General features: G+C 37.2%; 3 protein-coding genes across 3 annotated transcripts; 1 reads left to right on the top strand and 2 right to left on the bottom strand.

Moving 5' to 3' along the window:
• Positions 1-1,290: 1,290 nt before the first annotated feature.
• Positions 1,291-5,367, bottom strand: MONOS_2018 (uncharacterized protein; the record flags this gene model as incomplete). The annotated part of the gene is made up of 1 exon (XM_067871909.1): positions 1,291-5,367. One exon carries the CDS (start codon positions 5,365-5,367, stop codon positions 1,291-1,293), a length of 4,077 nt encoding a protein of 1,358 aa, XP_067733610.1.
• Positions 5,368-5,865: 498 nt separating this feature from the next.
• Positions 5,866-9,481, top strand: MONOS_2017 (uncharacterized protein). Its single transcript, XM_067871908.1, has 12 exons — positions 5,866-5,951; positions 6,022-6,115; positions 6,169-6,257; positions 6,310-6,438; positions 6,496-7,603; positions 7,715-7,833; positions 8,099-8,112; positions 8,203-8,237; positions 8,356-8,427; positions 8,599-8,629; positions 8,822-9,008; positions 9,122-9,481. The coding sequence occupies exons 1-12, from the start codon at positions 5,895-5,897 to the stop codon at positions 9,227-9,229; spliced, it is 2,043 nt and encodes a 680-aa protein (XP_067733609.1). The 5' UTR covers positions 5,866-5,894; the 3' UTR covers positions 9,230-9,481.
• Positions 9,482-10,697: 1,216 nt separating this feature from the next.
• On the bottom strand, positions 10,698-14,672 carry MONOS_2016p2 (uncharacterized protein; the record flags this gene model as incomplete). Its single annotated transcript, XM_067871907.1, has 1 exon — positions 10,698-14,672. One exon carries the CDS (start codon positions 14,670-14,672, stop codon positions 10,698-10,700), a length of 3,975 nt encoding a protein of 1,324 aa, XP_067733608.1.
• Positions 14,673-15,201: the final 529 nt, after the last annotated feature.

The raw sequence follows: 15,201 nt of genomic DNA, 5'->3' as shown, positions 1-15,201 counted from the left end.
TTTTGAACAAAAAATGTTTCTACTTTTCAGAGAAAAAATTAAGGATAAATACGATTATTCATAAAACACTTTTGAAGATGTTCAAACTTTGTTCTTTAGAAATATCTGATAATGACCATGATTCAATCATAAGCCAGTTGCGATTATAAAAGTCTTTTCAGCAAAAGCAGAAATTCAAATAAAAATGTATTAATATTCAGTTTTCCGTTTAGTTAAATTTTAGTATATAAAATGAATAATTATGAATTAAAGAAAAACACACAACAATAAAAATAAACTTATTCATAAAAACATTAAAAAAATAATAATGGTAGAAAATTTTGTTAACAACTTATTCACCTAAATGTTTTCATTAACAAAATAGCAAAGTTATAAAAAAACGATATTGTTTTTTCAAGCTTTTATTTATTTTACAGATTGAATCATTGTTTGATTTTATCTCTCTATAAAATATTGATGAACCTATGACAAGTTTTTTGTTTTTGTCTTTCATCAAATCATGATTCAAACAGCACGGATATATTCATGTTTCACACACTTCAATGTTCTGTATAGGAATTATTTTATAATTCAATACCATTGGATGCTTTTTAAATGCTTTGTCATGCGAAATATCACAAGTTTGCAAAAAAATAAACAGTTGTGGAAATAAATATTCAGCTACACTACTTTTATGAACTCTTAAAAAGTGAAGCGCGTGACGCAACTCACAAAAACATTGAATAATAAAATTGAAAGGGAATCTTATTGCTGAATCAGGAGATTCCTAAAAAAATTCGTAAATAAAAGCATACAAATAACTATAAATTTTATCCCAGAAATTTGAAATATGAAAATTAAATGTGATTCAAAAAAATGAGCTTGCATTAATGCTCGTTCGGATGGAAAAATTGATAATGCAAATCTTTCAAGAAAATTTCTTGCACATAAATAATTCCAACAATGAATCACTCCACTATTAAAAATTAAAAAACAATAAAAAAATAAAAAAGAAGTTAAAAAAAAACAATAAATTTGCATCATTAAAATTACTCTAATTCTCTGCAACGCAGAAAAAAGTGAAAAAAAAAACCATTATACAACTAATTGGCTGAATATAAAAAGAATGTTGCCAGCTCTTTAAAAGCAAATTACAGTTAGTCTCAAAGACATCTCATCAAAGCAGTTCAAAAATAAAAATAAAAATAATAAGCAATCAATGACTACATATCGTGCTATAACTATTTTACCAAATATTATTTTTGAAAATCAAAAATACTAATTTGATAAATTGTGCCACAATCAACTAGGCTATTTGGCATCTTTGATTGTTTTATATTGGTTTCGTTTTTTGCTTCTTACAACACACGCAACAGTAACAATCACAACCACAACAGCAACAACTGCAAAAGCACTTGTGGAGGCAATGATTGCAACAAGATGTGTTTTCGTTGGTTTCGTTGGGTTGTTTTCGTGTGGATCATTTTTTTTCCGCTTCGCCAAAATGACACTTGCTGAGTGCTTATTTTCTCCATTAATAACTCCATTTGAATAAGTCAAGCGGCATACCACTGATGTGTACTCGTCCACATCAAATATAGACTGAGGAATCTTCACTCTCATTTCGGTCTCATTTGTATATTCTGAAACAGGGCAATTTGTCCATTTCATTTCTTCTCCTTTCTTTTTTTTGGATGCTTCAAACGTCAGCCCACAAGGAAACAAATAACTTCCACGAACAATTGCTTCAATTTCTTTCTCAATTTCATTTTCACTCTGAAGTTCATTCTTTTGGCCAGCTTCTTCTTCTCTTTTCAGCGTAACATTCTTCAAAACGGGTGAAAAGAAATATGAATCCATGTTCTCAACAACTGTTCCACTTGGCTCTTTTTCGGTAACCATTCCAAACGGCTTTCCATCAAGTCCATCGCTTCCAGGAGCCAAGGAATGAATGTGAGGCCAAGTATACTTTGATTTTAAGAAAATTCTAATGTTGTGCCTCATCGAAGGATACTTCTCCCAATTCTCTCCAATCGGATGATTATTCGCAAAGCTGATATTCCTAATGTCCATTCCACTTGAGTTCGATAGAATTGCACCTTCACTGATATCATAAAACGAGCTGTCAACTATGCTTATGAGGAAAGATCTTCGAACAGAAATAAGCCCAGAGTCCCATGAACACAACGGATCATCGTTCTCGTTGATTTTGAACTCTGTTCCGGAATTTGATTCCATTTCATCCATTTTCTCAAAGTATCTATAGTTTTGAATTTGACTGTTGCTGTGCTTGCTCTTTCCTGTAATATTTCCATTTCTTCCTTGAACATTCAACTGGGTAATCTCGCAAACTCCTTCCACATAAGTAATCAGCGTGTATGGTAAAGGCTTTCCTTCTCCGCCAAGAACATTTTCTCCTTTTAAGCCCGTGTACCATGGCCTAAACACAACATCATTAATTTCCAAATCATAAGAGCAATAAACAATATCAAGTGCATCTCCTTCAACAGCATCAGGATATTCGATGTCAATGTGGTTGAAATAGATTAGATCATTATTCATCTCAAAAACAGCTTTAGATTCTCTCGCTTTGATGTTGGAGCCAACACGGAGTGTCCCCCGATTTGGTGCTGTTGTTGACAGAGAAGAAGAGAAAACTTTTGGTGCTGATGAAAGCGTCACAAATTGATCTAATAATAACGGCTCATCGACATAAACTCTATCAATGATGAGCATTGTCAAATAGCCATTTTGCATTCCATGATGAATTCCAGTGCTGATCAGATCGCATGGCTCTTCTGCTCTTCCGCATGTCTTCGCTTTGCTGGATGCTTCTCCTCCGACATATATGTTTTTTGAATGATAAGGTATTTTATATTTTTCGTCACTCAAAAGATCAACAATGTTGTTTTCTCCGTCTTTTCTTTCCTCAAGAAGAACATAATTCTGCTTTCCATAAATCCCTTCCATCTCAAATTCAAAGATCTCTTCGTCTATCTGCTCCAGTCCAACTGGAAAAGATAAGAAAATATTTTCGCCTTTGTCGGCGCTACAGTTCGTGAATGTTATGTTATTCAATCGAAGTTTCAGTTTATCTGTTGCCTCATCAATTGCGCGAATATACATCGCTCCGCCTTTTGATTCTTCATTAAACTTTGAATTCATCTCACCTGTTGCCGTTTGTGGACTCTTGCATGAGCAGTTAATGAATCTCAGATCGTAAAATGAACTGTAATATTTACCTTTTCCAAACTCCAAATGTAGCGCTCCGCCAATCTTGTGTTCAATTGAGTTGCAATTTGAAAATGTCAAGTGGTCCCCATAGACAAAAAGGCACCCACTCAAAATCGTGACAACAGATTGAGTCTTGCTCGTGGTAGTTATCGAGTCGAATACAACCCTAATCAGATCAACCTTTTTTGAATTATCTGCAAGCATCAATGCGAAGGCGGATGTGAAGTGCTCGAAAATCGTTTCTCGAATTTCGAAGTCACCAATCTTGCATTCAATCAAAACACAGTTCAGAGCTTGTTTGGGATCCTTTGCAGTTACGTTAACTCGATAAATGCAGAATCCGGCATCTTCTCCATCGCCTACAAACAGTCCATTGTCCCTCCCGCTTTTTCGTGTTGTATCCACTTCGACTTTTGCTTTATAAAGTTCTAAATATCCTCCCTGTTTCACGTTGAACATCCCCTCGCCCTGCTGAACTTTCATTTCATCGAGCACAGTTGTTATTGAAATAGCATAATCGTTCATGTTAGTAATTTCAACGTTCCGCCATTCAACTGTTATTGGCTCTGTATCGTATTTATTGCATTCATCTGTAGTATAGACTTTGAACGACCTTCCTGGAAGGCAATTCTCTATTGCTTGCTTTATCGTTTTACATGCAGTTTTTCCTGGCTGTCCGCATTCTGCGCTGTCAACTCCGTTTTCTGCGTCTGTGTTGATGTTCAGATAACCAACTCGCAGCCAATCATCATGAATGACAGTGGAGCCGTCATTTTTTATCACGCACACTCGATTCTTCTCTGTCATGCTGAAGGAAGAAGCATCAAAAGGTGTTTCAATCAATTCTGAATCTCCATTGCATCTGATCGTTGCATCATTTCCTCTGCCTTCCGCTTCATTTTTGCTGAAGAAACAGTTCTTGAAAAAAATAGTATCTCCTTTGATCCCTTCCTCTTCTAAAATAACTTTAACTCCTCCTCCATCCGCTGATTTGCATTCTTCAAATGTTACGTTTATGCATTCAAATTCTGCCATATGAGTCAAGTCAAGTATCAGAAGCCCTCCGCCATCTTCGATTGCCTCGCATTCTTCAAATTGTACATTCTCCAGTTTCACTTTTCCTTTTGTTGCACCAATCATCACACCTCCACCTCTCATAGCTTTTCCAAATCTGAATTTTGTGTTCAAAATGTTTAGAACACTTTCAGGATGGAGCATTTCAAAATAAAAGCATCCCCCTTTCGACGATTTTTGAGATTCTGAAGAAGAGGGAAAGCATTTGGAAATTGTAATTGCTACTTTTTGATCTGCTCCGCTTTTTGAGTTTATCAATGCAGCATCTCCACTTTTCCGCTCAACTGACCATAGATTGCTTCCTTCTAAAGTATATGAAGATGGAAGTTCAAGTGCGCAATCTTTGTTCAATTTCACATTGTTGATGTTAAATCCTTTCAGCTTTTGCACGTTAACGCCTTCGGAAATGTGGAGAATAATCGCATTAGATAGATAGTAATATTTTGAAGATATGAAGTCAAATTCATCGATTGTGACTTTTCCTTCAGTAATCATAAGCACCGAAAACGGAGCGTAGTCATCCGTCCATTTCTCAATATAAGTACCACAATCATGTATTGTCAGGTCTCCACTTACTCCTTTTGAGAGAATAATTGCTGTTGATTCGTCGGTTTCCTTCGGCCCCTCTAAATTTTTCAACGGAAGAAGATTGAAGGTAATATGTTCCAGCTTCAAAATCTTTTCGTTTGTCAAATGGAATTTTCCTTTTCCAGCCAGCTCATTCAAGTCAAATGTCATCGTTCTTCTGACTGCTTGTTGGGAATTTGTCGTTATCGTCAGGCTGAAATCCTCTGAAAACAAAAAACCATAGGGTGTCGATGCAGAATCAATAATCTTTAGCGTTTTAGCTTCAGCATTTTTCCCAAGTTGCTCTATTCCTTTTCCAATGGTTTTGCATGGCTCTGCTTCAGTTCCGCAATCTTGAATGTTGTCGTCTCCTTTTTCAGAAACAAAAATTGTTACAAATTCTGCTTCTTTTGCTATAAAATCACTTTTTAAATAAGGGCAGTTGATGCTGTTTGCATCAAAAGCGCAAAAATTTGAAAAAGTGCAAATCAAAGCAATGATTGAAATACTCATTTTTATAATTATATATGTGTTTGATCCGTTGAAATAATAGTATCAAACAAATTATATCAATTGTTTTATGCATTTATTAATAAAAATATAAATTATGTTTATACGAACAAAAATTATCTCCATCGAATAAGTTATTTCAACAGTGTTTTCATTTTTAAAAAACAAAATTAATGAAAATCGGAAAAAATTTTATTAAAAATTTTGTTTCCAAAAATCTTTTCAAACATTTTACTCAATAGATAATTATTTCTAATATTTTCTCAAAAAAAATGTTTTCCTTGTGAAGGAAAGATAGTTGAAAACATATGGAACAAATGTTTGTTTTTTTCATATATTCAAAGATTTTGCATAAATATCATTTTAAAAAAATTATATAAATGTGGATTACAAAAAAAAAAAAAAAAAAAAAAAAAAAACATTTTTAGTACAAAATGTTATGTTTGAAATGTTGTTTTTGTTTTGGATATTTCATAAGGATCAATTATGACATACTTTTATTTCAAACAAAATAGAATCGCATTCTTTTCATGGGGGTCAAAACTCAATCTTTAAAACCATGGTCTACGAGAGGGTGGCTAATGCAGGTGTTATAATATTTATTAGAATGAAGTGTTAAAAAAAAATAAACATTAAATATTTCTTGAAATTACTTAGGCAAATGAAATTGAAGAATTGAAAATTGAAATGAAACTCGATAAAGAAAAACGCAAATATGCATTGATTGAACTTTTAACAGCTTTAATACATAGTTAGAAGATTTTACTATTTTTTCCTCAAATCTTAATTTGAAATTTTTTAAAGACCTTCAAAATGGGAGATTAATGCTAGAATGCGGATTAGTTAATATATTAGTAACATTTTTAGAAGAAGAAACAAATTGCGAAACTTTTGTATCCATCTTTCTTTTTATTTATTTTCAATGAATTTCCTCTTTCTGAACAGGAAATCAAGGAACTATCTTTATTTTTGATAAGCCTTTTAAGTATTCACGCAATGATGACGGAAAAACGAGGACTTGCAAAGGAATGGGCAACAGACTCTCTTACAGCTGGATTATTGTCTTTGTCATGCGTTTGAGATTTGTTTATCTGTTTTGAGCAATTACGTACATTTTCTTTTTTTTTGAAGTCAAAGGACAGTGTCATAAATTCAGTTGGAATCGAAGCTTTAGGAAAAATTTTAATATGGAAAAAAGACCTTGGGCAAACAATTGCGTCCTCAGAGTTTTTGGAAAAAGGAGTGGCAAGTATTTTGACATATCGAGAGTTGATTGCTGAAAGAGCAGAAAAGCGTCACTTCAGATCTCCAAACTTCGCGACAAATTCTGGATTAGAAGGCAAAAAAATAAAAGAGAGCGCAACTGGAGCTCTTTCATGGACCATTTCGAAAGCTCCAACATCTTCAACAAAATCAACAAGTTCATCTTCATCTGATCATCCATCTTCCTCTTCATCATCATCTTCATCGTCATCATCATCATCTTCTTCTTCTTCTTCATCTTCATCTTCGTCATTATCTTCTCAAAATGTTGTTTCATCAATTGCTTCATCTTCATTTTCCGCATTTGCCTTTGCCTCTTCCGAAAATGTGTCAACAGAAGAGCTGTCTATTTACACAGTTACAATGCTTCGCATTATGACTGCTTTGATTCACAGCGGCGAAATATCGTGGATTACCGACGAATTCCTAGAAGCGCTTTATATGATCGAGGAATGCAGCCCCGATAGTGGAGTTTCTGATGCAGCTACTCTTGCTTTGAAAACAATAGGGAGAATATGCAAATCTGCAAGTATGTCAAAAGATGGCTTTTATTCATCGATGCTGACAGGCCCATCAGATCCATCATTTTCATCAAGCAGCACATCACCATCGCCATCACCATCATCATTTTCTTCTTCTTCTTCTTCTTCTTCATATATACCAGGAATGCAAACTTCAAGTGTTGTATTTTCAACTGTCAAAGAAACACATTCATTCGTTTTGTGGCAAAAAGATGCTGTGATAAAAGGGAGAGACGAGGAAGAAAAAGAAAGGAGAGAGAAAGAGCGCATTCGCAAAGAAATGGTCGAAGCGCGAAGGTTGAGAGAGGCAGCTGTGAGAGAAAGGGATGCTTCACGTGCTGCATATGAAAACATGAAAAAGGAAGTGGAAGAAAAGAAAGGCAAGCTGGAAAAGCTTCTTGGGAATCTTGAGAGTCTGAAGGAAGGGAAGGGAGCAGCAGCCGAAGACATCGAAAGTGTGAAGGATATTCTTATTTCATTTAACATTTTAATATTTCTTAATTCCTAATTAAAATGATATTTAAAAAATTATCATTGACCTTTGCGTTTCTATTCATGTTTTCAAGTGAGTGCAACCAATTTCAGGGCATTGACACAAGGAGCGTACAAAATTGAAGGATCTGTTCTTTCTTTGGCCGGCGGCTCAAGTGCCAAATCAATCCTTGTGCCTTATGTGATGAAGGATGTTTGCTGAGAAATTTGAACTCTTTTATTCTTTTGATGCTGTTATTTTTTCAATGGAAATGAACGACATTTTTATGATTGACTGTCATTTTATAAGAAATTTTTGCTATTTTTTTTCCTGTAAATTTTGATTTAACTCTTTTAAAATTTCATTTTTTAACATTTTTTCTTATGGAATACGCATTGATGATTTTTTTTCATTTTATTAATGGCTTTCTTCAACCTTCCGTAATCCTTTCAATCAATTTGGACTTATCTTGCAATAGGGAATTTATCAAATGTATTTATTTTTATTTCAAATTTCCATTTTTTAATTCATTTTTCTTTTCTTTTTCTTTTTCTTTATCTTTGCTGTTTCATATGTATCAAGATCGTTTCGAATTAAGTCAATTCAAAATTGCATCAGTTTGCTTTTCGGAAAATTTTTTTTGACTTTTTTCGAAATAAATTTGAAATTATTCATTTCAAATTTACGTAATTTACTTTTCATCATGATAATCTGTCTTTCTTTTTCCTTTTACAGCTTTTGGCGTCTATCCTTTAAGCGCATCTTTGGTTGAGAATAACTCAAATCATGCTGGCTATTATGGAGGAAGTGTGTCTAGCTGATTTTGCATTCCATTCAATTCGGCGTATTTATTTATTTATTTATTTATTTGATATTCTTCCTCTGTTTTTGTGTTTAACCGCAAATTCACACGAATTTCAATCACACTCATTCGTTCTTGTGGGATGATGTTCTTTTGCATCAAACTTGCCTGCGCAGAGGGAATGAGCTTATGTGTTAGCAAGACCTGGTTTGCAATTGCTCATTTATTTAATTCATAAAAGATTTTATTTCACTTTTTACTTAATTCACAATTTTGAATAATATTCTGTTTTTGCATTTATTCTTTTTTATTTTTCATAATTGTTTCATTTGTATATCTTCTAACATATTAAAAATTTTCAATCTTAAAATTTCTATTCATTTTAAAATGCAACCTCAGCGGCTATCAAGGAACACACGGAGCATGCCACTCGAAGCGCGATGCAGGTTTCTTCTGGGGAAGCGGCGATGAAATTATGATGGAGCTGAACTTGTCGACCATTCCAGGCAGAGTTGACTTTTTCAAGAACGGAGCACAAGTTCCCTTGCTTTACATAAGCGATGTTCCAGCTGAAGTTCAATTCATCGTTTGCGAAGATTGTTGATTGTGAAATTTCTAATGTGAATTATTTAACTTTCTTTTTGTTTAATGTGTTCATTGAACATAAATTTCGTCCACATTTTATTATTCTCTGTGCAGGTGATGATGTATTCTTCCACTTCGAGTGTCGAATTTCTCAAGTTTCAGAAAGTGTTCGTTCCACAAGCCACTGAAACGCAAATGGCATCCATTTCTTTCTTGAATTAATCGAATGAGCATTTGCAAGGCTGCTCTTCATAATTGCAAACGAAGACAGATGAAAGTTAAAGTGGAGGAGAACTAAAAGAGGGAACCGTCTTTTTGAATAAATATGTATTCGTTCTCAGAACGCATTTCTTGAAAAATACCTCATGAATTTTTCGTTAACATTTTTGATCAAATTATTTTTGAAAAGCATTTCCAAGATGATTTGACTATTTGGCTTTTGTTATTTTGAAGAAACTTTGTTTGTATATGCAAGTCTGGCTTCATTGCTCATGTTTAATATTTAGTGAATAGACAAAATTTCACAGCTAAACAAGATTGCCCACGCAATTGCTTAGGTGACGATGCACTTTGCAATAAATAAACGTGATGTGGGCAACAAAAATTGATAAAAATAATTGAAAAAATAAGAATAAATACTGAAATAAAAACAAGAAAAGTACAAACTAATTAAACTATTTATATTTAATTTTTTCATAACAAAAAACGTTTTTTTTTAAAAAAAATATAAAGATAACGAACAATAACTTGAGACATTCTTGCTGGATGCGAAACAACGCTTGACATAATAGTGACGACTCGAGCGCTAATTCCATTCTTTATCAATTCCATTAAATAGTGAAGCCAACAATATTTGTACACAAACTGGCAGGAATAAATGAAGACGCATACAGTTAACATAAAATTAGCATCGAGATCCAGGAAAATAATCAATGAAAATAAGACGTCCAATATAGTGAGAGCCTGAAATAAACCATGCCATTCCAGTGTTGTTAGACACAAGCAAGAGCCTCGTAAAAAAGGATCCAACGAACACATTTATAAGGTTGAAATAAAAATATAAATATAAATAAAATAAAATGGAAATTGAAGCATAAGAATAAATTGAACACAACTTAAATAAAAAGAAAACAAAAGAAAACAAAAAAAAAATACAAAGATGTTATCAACACTGTTTGCCAAATGTGCTTTCTTGTTCAGCCAAATTGAAGCAGCACTTTTGCCTTTTTAACCGCTCAAACAACAATTCAACATTCTAATGAGAAGAACAACAAAAATAAAACAACTCAAAATTTTGTGCTAATCTGAAAAAAAAGCATTCAGAAAGAAAATCTAACTACTTCCAAATAATAAAAATGATAATCAGAAGCTGGATGACAAAAAGAAAAGATGGGATTGATTCAAACAAAAGTTGTTTCATTATCAATATAATAGTGAATGAACGCACAGAAGTGATAGTGACGGTGTATGAGAACAGCAAAGGCAGCATCTTCTATGTGAAAGAAATATGATCAATAACGCAATAACAGAAAATGGAATACAACTGAAAAATTTATAACATAATAGTGATTGCAAGATAAAGATAAGATAAGATCAGATAAGAAAGAAATGAAAAGGAAGAAAAGGAAGAAAAGAAAGAAAAGAAAGAAAATGTAAAGAATTTCATTTTAACAACCACAGAATCATCTTTTTATTTGGTTATGTCATTTCTCCTTTCTGGTGAATTAACCTGCTGTCCAGGTGACGAAAAGTGCTCAAAATAAGGCGCAGAAGGCAAAGTCTCCATCGAACTGTGCTTGTTCATCTCCATTTGTGGATGGATGCGTTTGAGAACAGGAGGAGACGGATGTCCTGTCTCGTGCTGACGTTTCTGAGGAGTGGAGCAAAAATCACTCGAAGCCAATGGGAAAGATGAGAAGGACGACGATGCTGCATTCGAAGCAGCAGAAGCAGCAACATTCTGACTGTCAAGAGAATTGCAATTGAAAGATGCTCCTGTGTTTGAAGCAGACATCGAAGACAACGTGTGGCCAATGGAATTGTCGTTGTGTCTGTGCTGATGTGGCTGGCGGTGCAGAGACTGATGAGGAGAATGAGTGTGGGTGTGTCTGTGACGATGCTGTGAATGCAGCTCTTCCACAGCATTGCTATCCGCTTCTCTCGTTTTAACTGAATCTTCCTGTGTGTTCAAGGCGTTTAATGTGTTTGAAGAGATTGAAGAGATTGAAGAGATTGGGGTGCTAGGAATGATTGGGGTATTCTGGATGATTGGTGTGTTGTGTGTGTGAAGAGGGGGAAGAGGAGGGAAATGAGTGACAGATGGGGCTTGTACAGACACAGATGGGGCAGAAACAGAAACAGAAACAGAAGAAGAAGAAGAAGAAGAAGAAGGTGAAGAAGAAGAAGTAACAGAAGGCAAAGAAGGAAACATCTGAGAAGAAGAGCGCAAAGACTGTTCAGGTTGTGAGAGCGACAAGTCAACCGATGAAGGGAGAGTAGGGAGGGAGGAAAGGGCAAAAGAGGAAGAAGAGCACATGGAAGAAGGAGTCGGTGGAGATGGAGGGAAGGAAAGAGACGAAGGAGAAGGCGGGAAAGAGGCGGTGTCGTTGTCTGCGTCTTGTGCCTGTGTGGTCAGAAACTCCCACTGGACATGCTCAGGTGAGTGCGTGGACGGGGTGGAGGAGGCAAGAGGGGTGAGCGAATATCCCTTTCGAGAGGAGAAAGAGGAAGAGGCAGTCGAAGACGGAGAATGCACACGCTGCAGGAAGGAGGAGATGGACGTGGAGGGGGTGTTGATGAAGGAGGAGAGAGAAGAGCCAGAGGTGACTGCAGATGCGTCTGAGTCTTCCTTCAGCTGCTGCATCTGTGATTTTGATTGAGATTTTGATTGAGATTTTGACTGAGACTGAGACTGCATTTGTGCCATTGATCGAGTGTTTGTCTGGTTCTGCATGCTCATTCTGTCTTCTCTGCCTCTTTTGTTAAACACAGACGGGCTGAGCACTTCAGAGCGCGCTTTCAAATACCCTCCTCTTCCTGTTGCCCCCTTTGGCGTGGCTGTGTTGAACGGAGAATCAAACACCTGGAGACTTGAATGAGAGAGATACGAAGCAGACTGAAGGGGCAGGTTGGCTGAGGAGGCAGCAGAAGGGAAGGCCGAGCTGAACGGCTGCTGAGAGGCAGAGGAAAGAGCATTGGGCGCCATCAAATAGAAAGGAACAGGTGCGATGAGGGACTCATCGACATACATCTGAGATATGGGGAGGAATAAGTCAGAGGAGGAGGAAGAGGAGGAGGAAGAAGAAGAGGAAGAAGAAGGAGCATAAGGAGGAGAAGCATCGAGGGATGTGAGAGATTTGGCGGAGTGGAGGGAGGCAGCTGAAGTGTACCGGACGAATTCAGAAGAGGAGCTTTCGCTTTCAGAAGAGACAGAGCTGTTGAATGAGGAAGAGATGTGTGAGTGATTTGGAGATGAAAGCGCGGGAGAGGTGGATGAAGTGGTTGAAGTGGAAGAGAATGAGGAGGAGGAAGAAGAAGAGAAAGAAGAAGAAGAGGAGGAGGAGGAGGAAGCAGAGGAAGAGGAAGGAGAATAAGAAGAGCTCAATGGATACAGCGGAGGAGAAGAAGAGGCAGAAGGGCCTGAAAGAAAAGTGGAGATGTCTTCGTTGTTCTGATGCACTCTCCATTTGGGTGTTTCTGTGTGTGAATTGACAGGCGAGCGAGGAGCAGGAAATGGCTGCTGTGAGAGATGAGAAGGGAAATGGAAGGAAGAAGAAGAAGATGAGGAGGAGGAGGAAGAAGAAGAAGAAGAAGAAGAAGAAGATTTAATTGGCGAAGACATAGTTGATGGGATCATTTCAGGAAAAGGAGGAGAGGAAGAAAGGGAAGGTGTTGATGTGCGCATGGAAAGAGAAGAGCTGGCAGACATCGACAAAATTGAGTCAGAAAGAGCAGAAGAGGCTAAAGAGGAGGAAACGGATGATGAAGAGATATCAAGTAAAGAGGAAGGATACGAAGAAGAAGAAGAAGATGATGATGATGATGAAAAGGAATATGAAGAAGAAGCATTCGGATTGATCTTCATGGCATTGTGGGGGTTTGCTCTGTTTGATGAAGGTGTTGAATAAAACGAAGGAGGAGAAGACGAAGACGAAGAAGAAGAAGAAGATGATGATGATGATTTTGCATATGTCATCTTCAGAATTGCTGATCTGTCAGCAGAAGACGTTTCTTTGTACCTGTTCTCATCCATCTCTCTTTCCTCTTCTTCCTCTTCCTCTTCCTCCTCTTTTATCCCTCCCCTCCTCTCCCCACTGACATCATAAGTCCCTGAAATGCTGCTGTTCCTCCTTCGTGTGTCCTTTCTGTTGCTTGCTCTGTCACTAATAGAACCAAGCAGATAAGACACGTCTTTAGAGTCATCCGCAAATGTGTGGGCAGACAGCATATCTTGTGAGAAGGAAAGAGAAAGAGGAGGAGAAGAAGAAGAAGATGATGATGATGATGATGATGGCAACATAAGATTTGCATTGTTCATTCGATTGTGACGTTCATTCTGGCTGTTGTTGTTATCTTCATTGCTGAATGATGAAAGAGTGCTGTTATTGTCATGCGTGTCTGATGTATTTGTGTTATTATTATTATTATTATTGCTCTTCATCCCAATGCCCTGTGCATATTCAGAGGCAAATGAGCTGTGGGAGCTGAGGATGGGGCGGGGCTGAGCATATCTTTCAGACATCGATCCAACAGGAGACTTGACATAAAGCGGATACTCATTTGTGTGCGACTCTTTTGAGCTCAATTCATTTGCATTCATCTGAAAATGCTGCATATGCTGCTGCTTTTGTTCAGACACCTCATTCTTCCTGCCATCTCTTCTGCTCTCATTCATTTCTCCCCCTCCCTCTTCTTCTTCTTCCTCCTCCTCCTCCAAAATAGCTGTTGCAATCGTTCTGCTCTGAAACGAGTCCAGTGATGCTGACAGCTGATACGTGTCAGTCAACCCACTCAACATGGAGTGCTTTGTCGATGAAGCAGATGGGTCTGAATGTTCTGTGTGTTCTGTGTGTTCTGAGGGGGAAAAGGAGCTAATTTCAGAGCAGGCTGATGAGATGCCCTTGCCAGCGGAGTCTGCCCCTCCAAATGAAGAGCTGCTTGTCGTCTTGTGCGAGTCAGGTGGGGTGGAGCTGCTGAGCGTTGACTGAGAAGAAGAACTGCTCAGAGTGTTTTTTGGCTTGGTTACATTGTGTACTTCATCTTCTTCATCTTCATCTTCATTGTTATCATTGTCATCATCACATCCTTCTTTGATATTGCTAATGTTATTATTCTTATTCTGATCATCTTCTTCTCTCATTCCATCTGTCTCCTTGTTGTCTGTCAGCGTCTGCCTCTTCTTCTTGTTGTGCTTCTTCGCTGAGCCATGCGAAGAGAACGAGTAAGTGTCTGACAAGCTTCCATTTGGAGATAAATCAGATATCCCGTTTTTGCCTCGCTTGCTCACTTTTCCGTTTGAAATGCTTTCACTCTCATTTCCACTCTCACTGCTATTGCTATTGCTTCTTCTTCTTCTTCTTCCACTTCTGCTGCTTTTGCTCTGATTGCTGCCTGTCTCTGTCTCTTCAGACACATCTTCTTTCGCAATCACACCTGCCTCATTCATTTTGTCCACTTCTCTTCCACTTTCTTCCTTCTTCTCGTTTCTTCTCTCTTCTTCTTCTTCTTCTTCTTCTTCTTCTTCTTCTTCTTGCCTTTCCTTCTCTTCCTTCTCATTCTCAAACTCTTCGTTCACATCAAACTCTACAGAAATCGGTGTCACAGGCGGTGTTCTCAAACAAGCAGGGCCAGATGAATTGCTCAGCTCTTCTTCGTCTTCCTCTTCCTCTCCTTCTCCCTCTTCTCCCTCTTCTCCCTCTTCTCCTCTTCCTCTTCCTTCTCCTCTTCCTCTTCTCTTCTTCTTCCCCTTTCCGAATTGTTCGTTTTCTGAAAGAGACTCCGAAAGTGTGCTGTGGCTGCTTTTGTCGTTTATTCTGTGTTTGTGTGGGCGATGGCTGTCCAACGACCACGTGTGTGGATACGAATGGATGGGGGAAGAAGAAGAAGAGGAGGAGGAGGAGGAAGGAGAAGGAAAAGAGGAAGAGAACGAAGAAGAGGTTAGCGTTGTTGTTGCTGAAGAAACGCGTGCTGCAATG

This window comes from Monocercomonoides exilis, assembly GCF_001643675.1.
Source record: "Monocercomonoides exilis strain PA203 chromosome Unknown scaffold7-2047599, whole genome shotgun sequence".
Classification (NCBI taxonomy): Eukaryota; Preaxostyla; order Oxymonadida; family Polymastigidae; genus Monocercomonoides; species Monocercomonoides exilis.
This window is presented reverse-complemented; position numbering and strand designations above follow the sequence as displayed.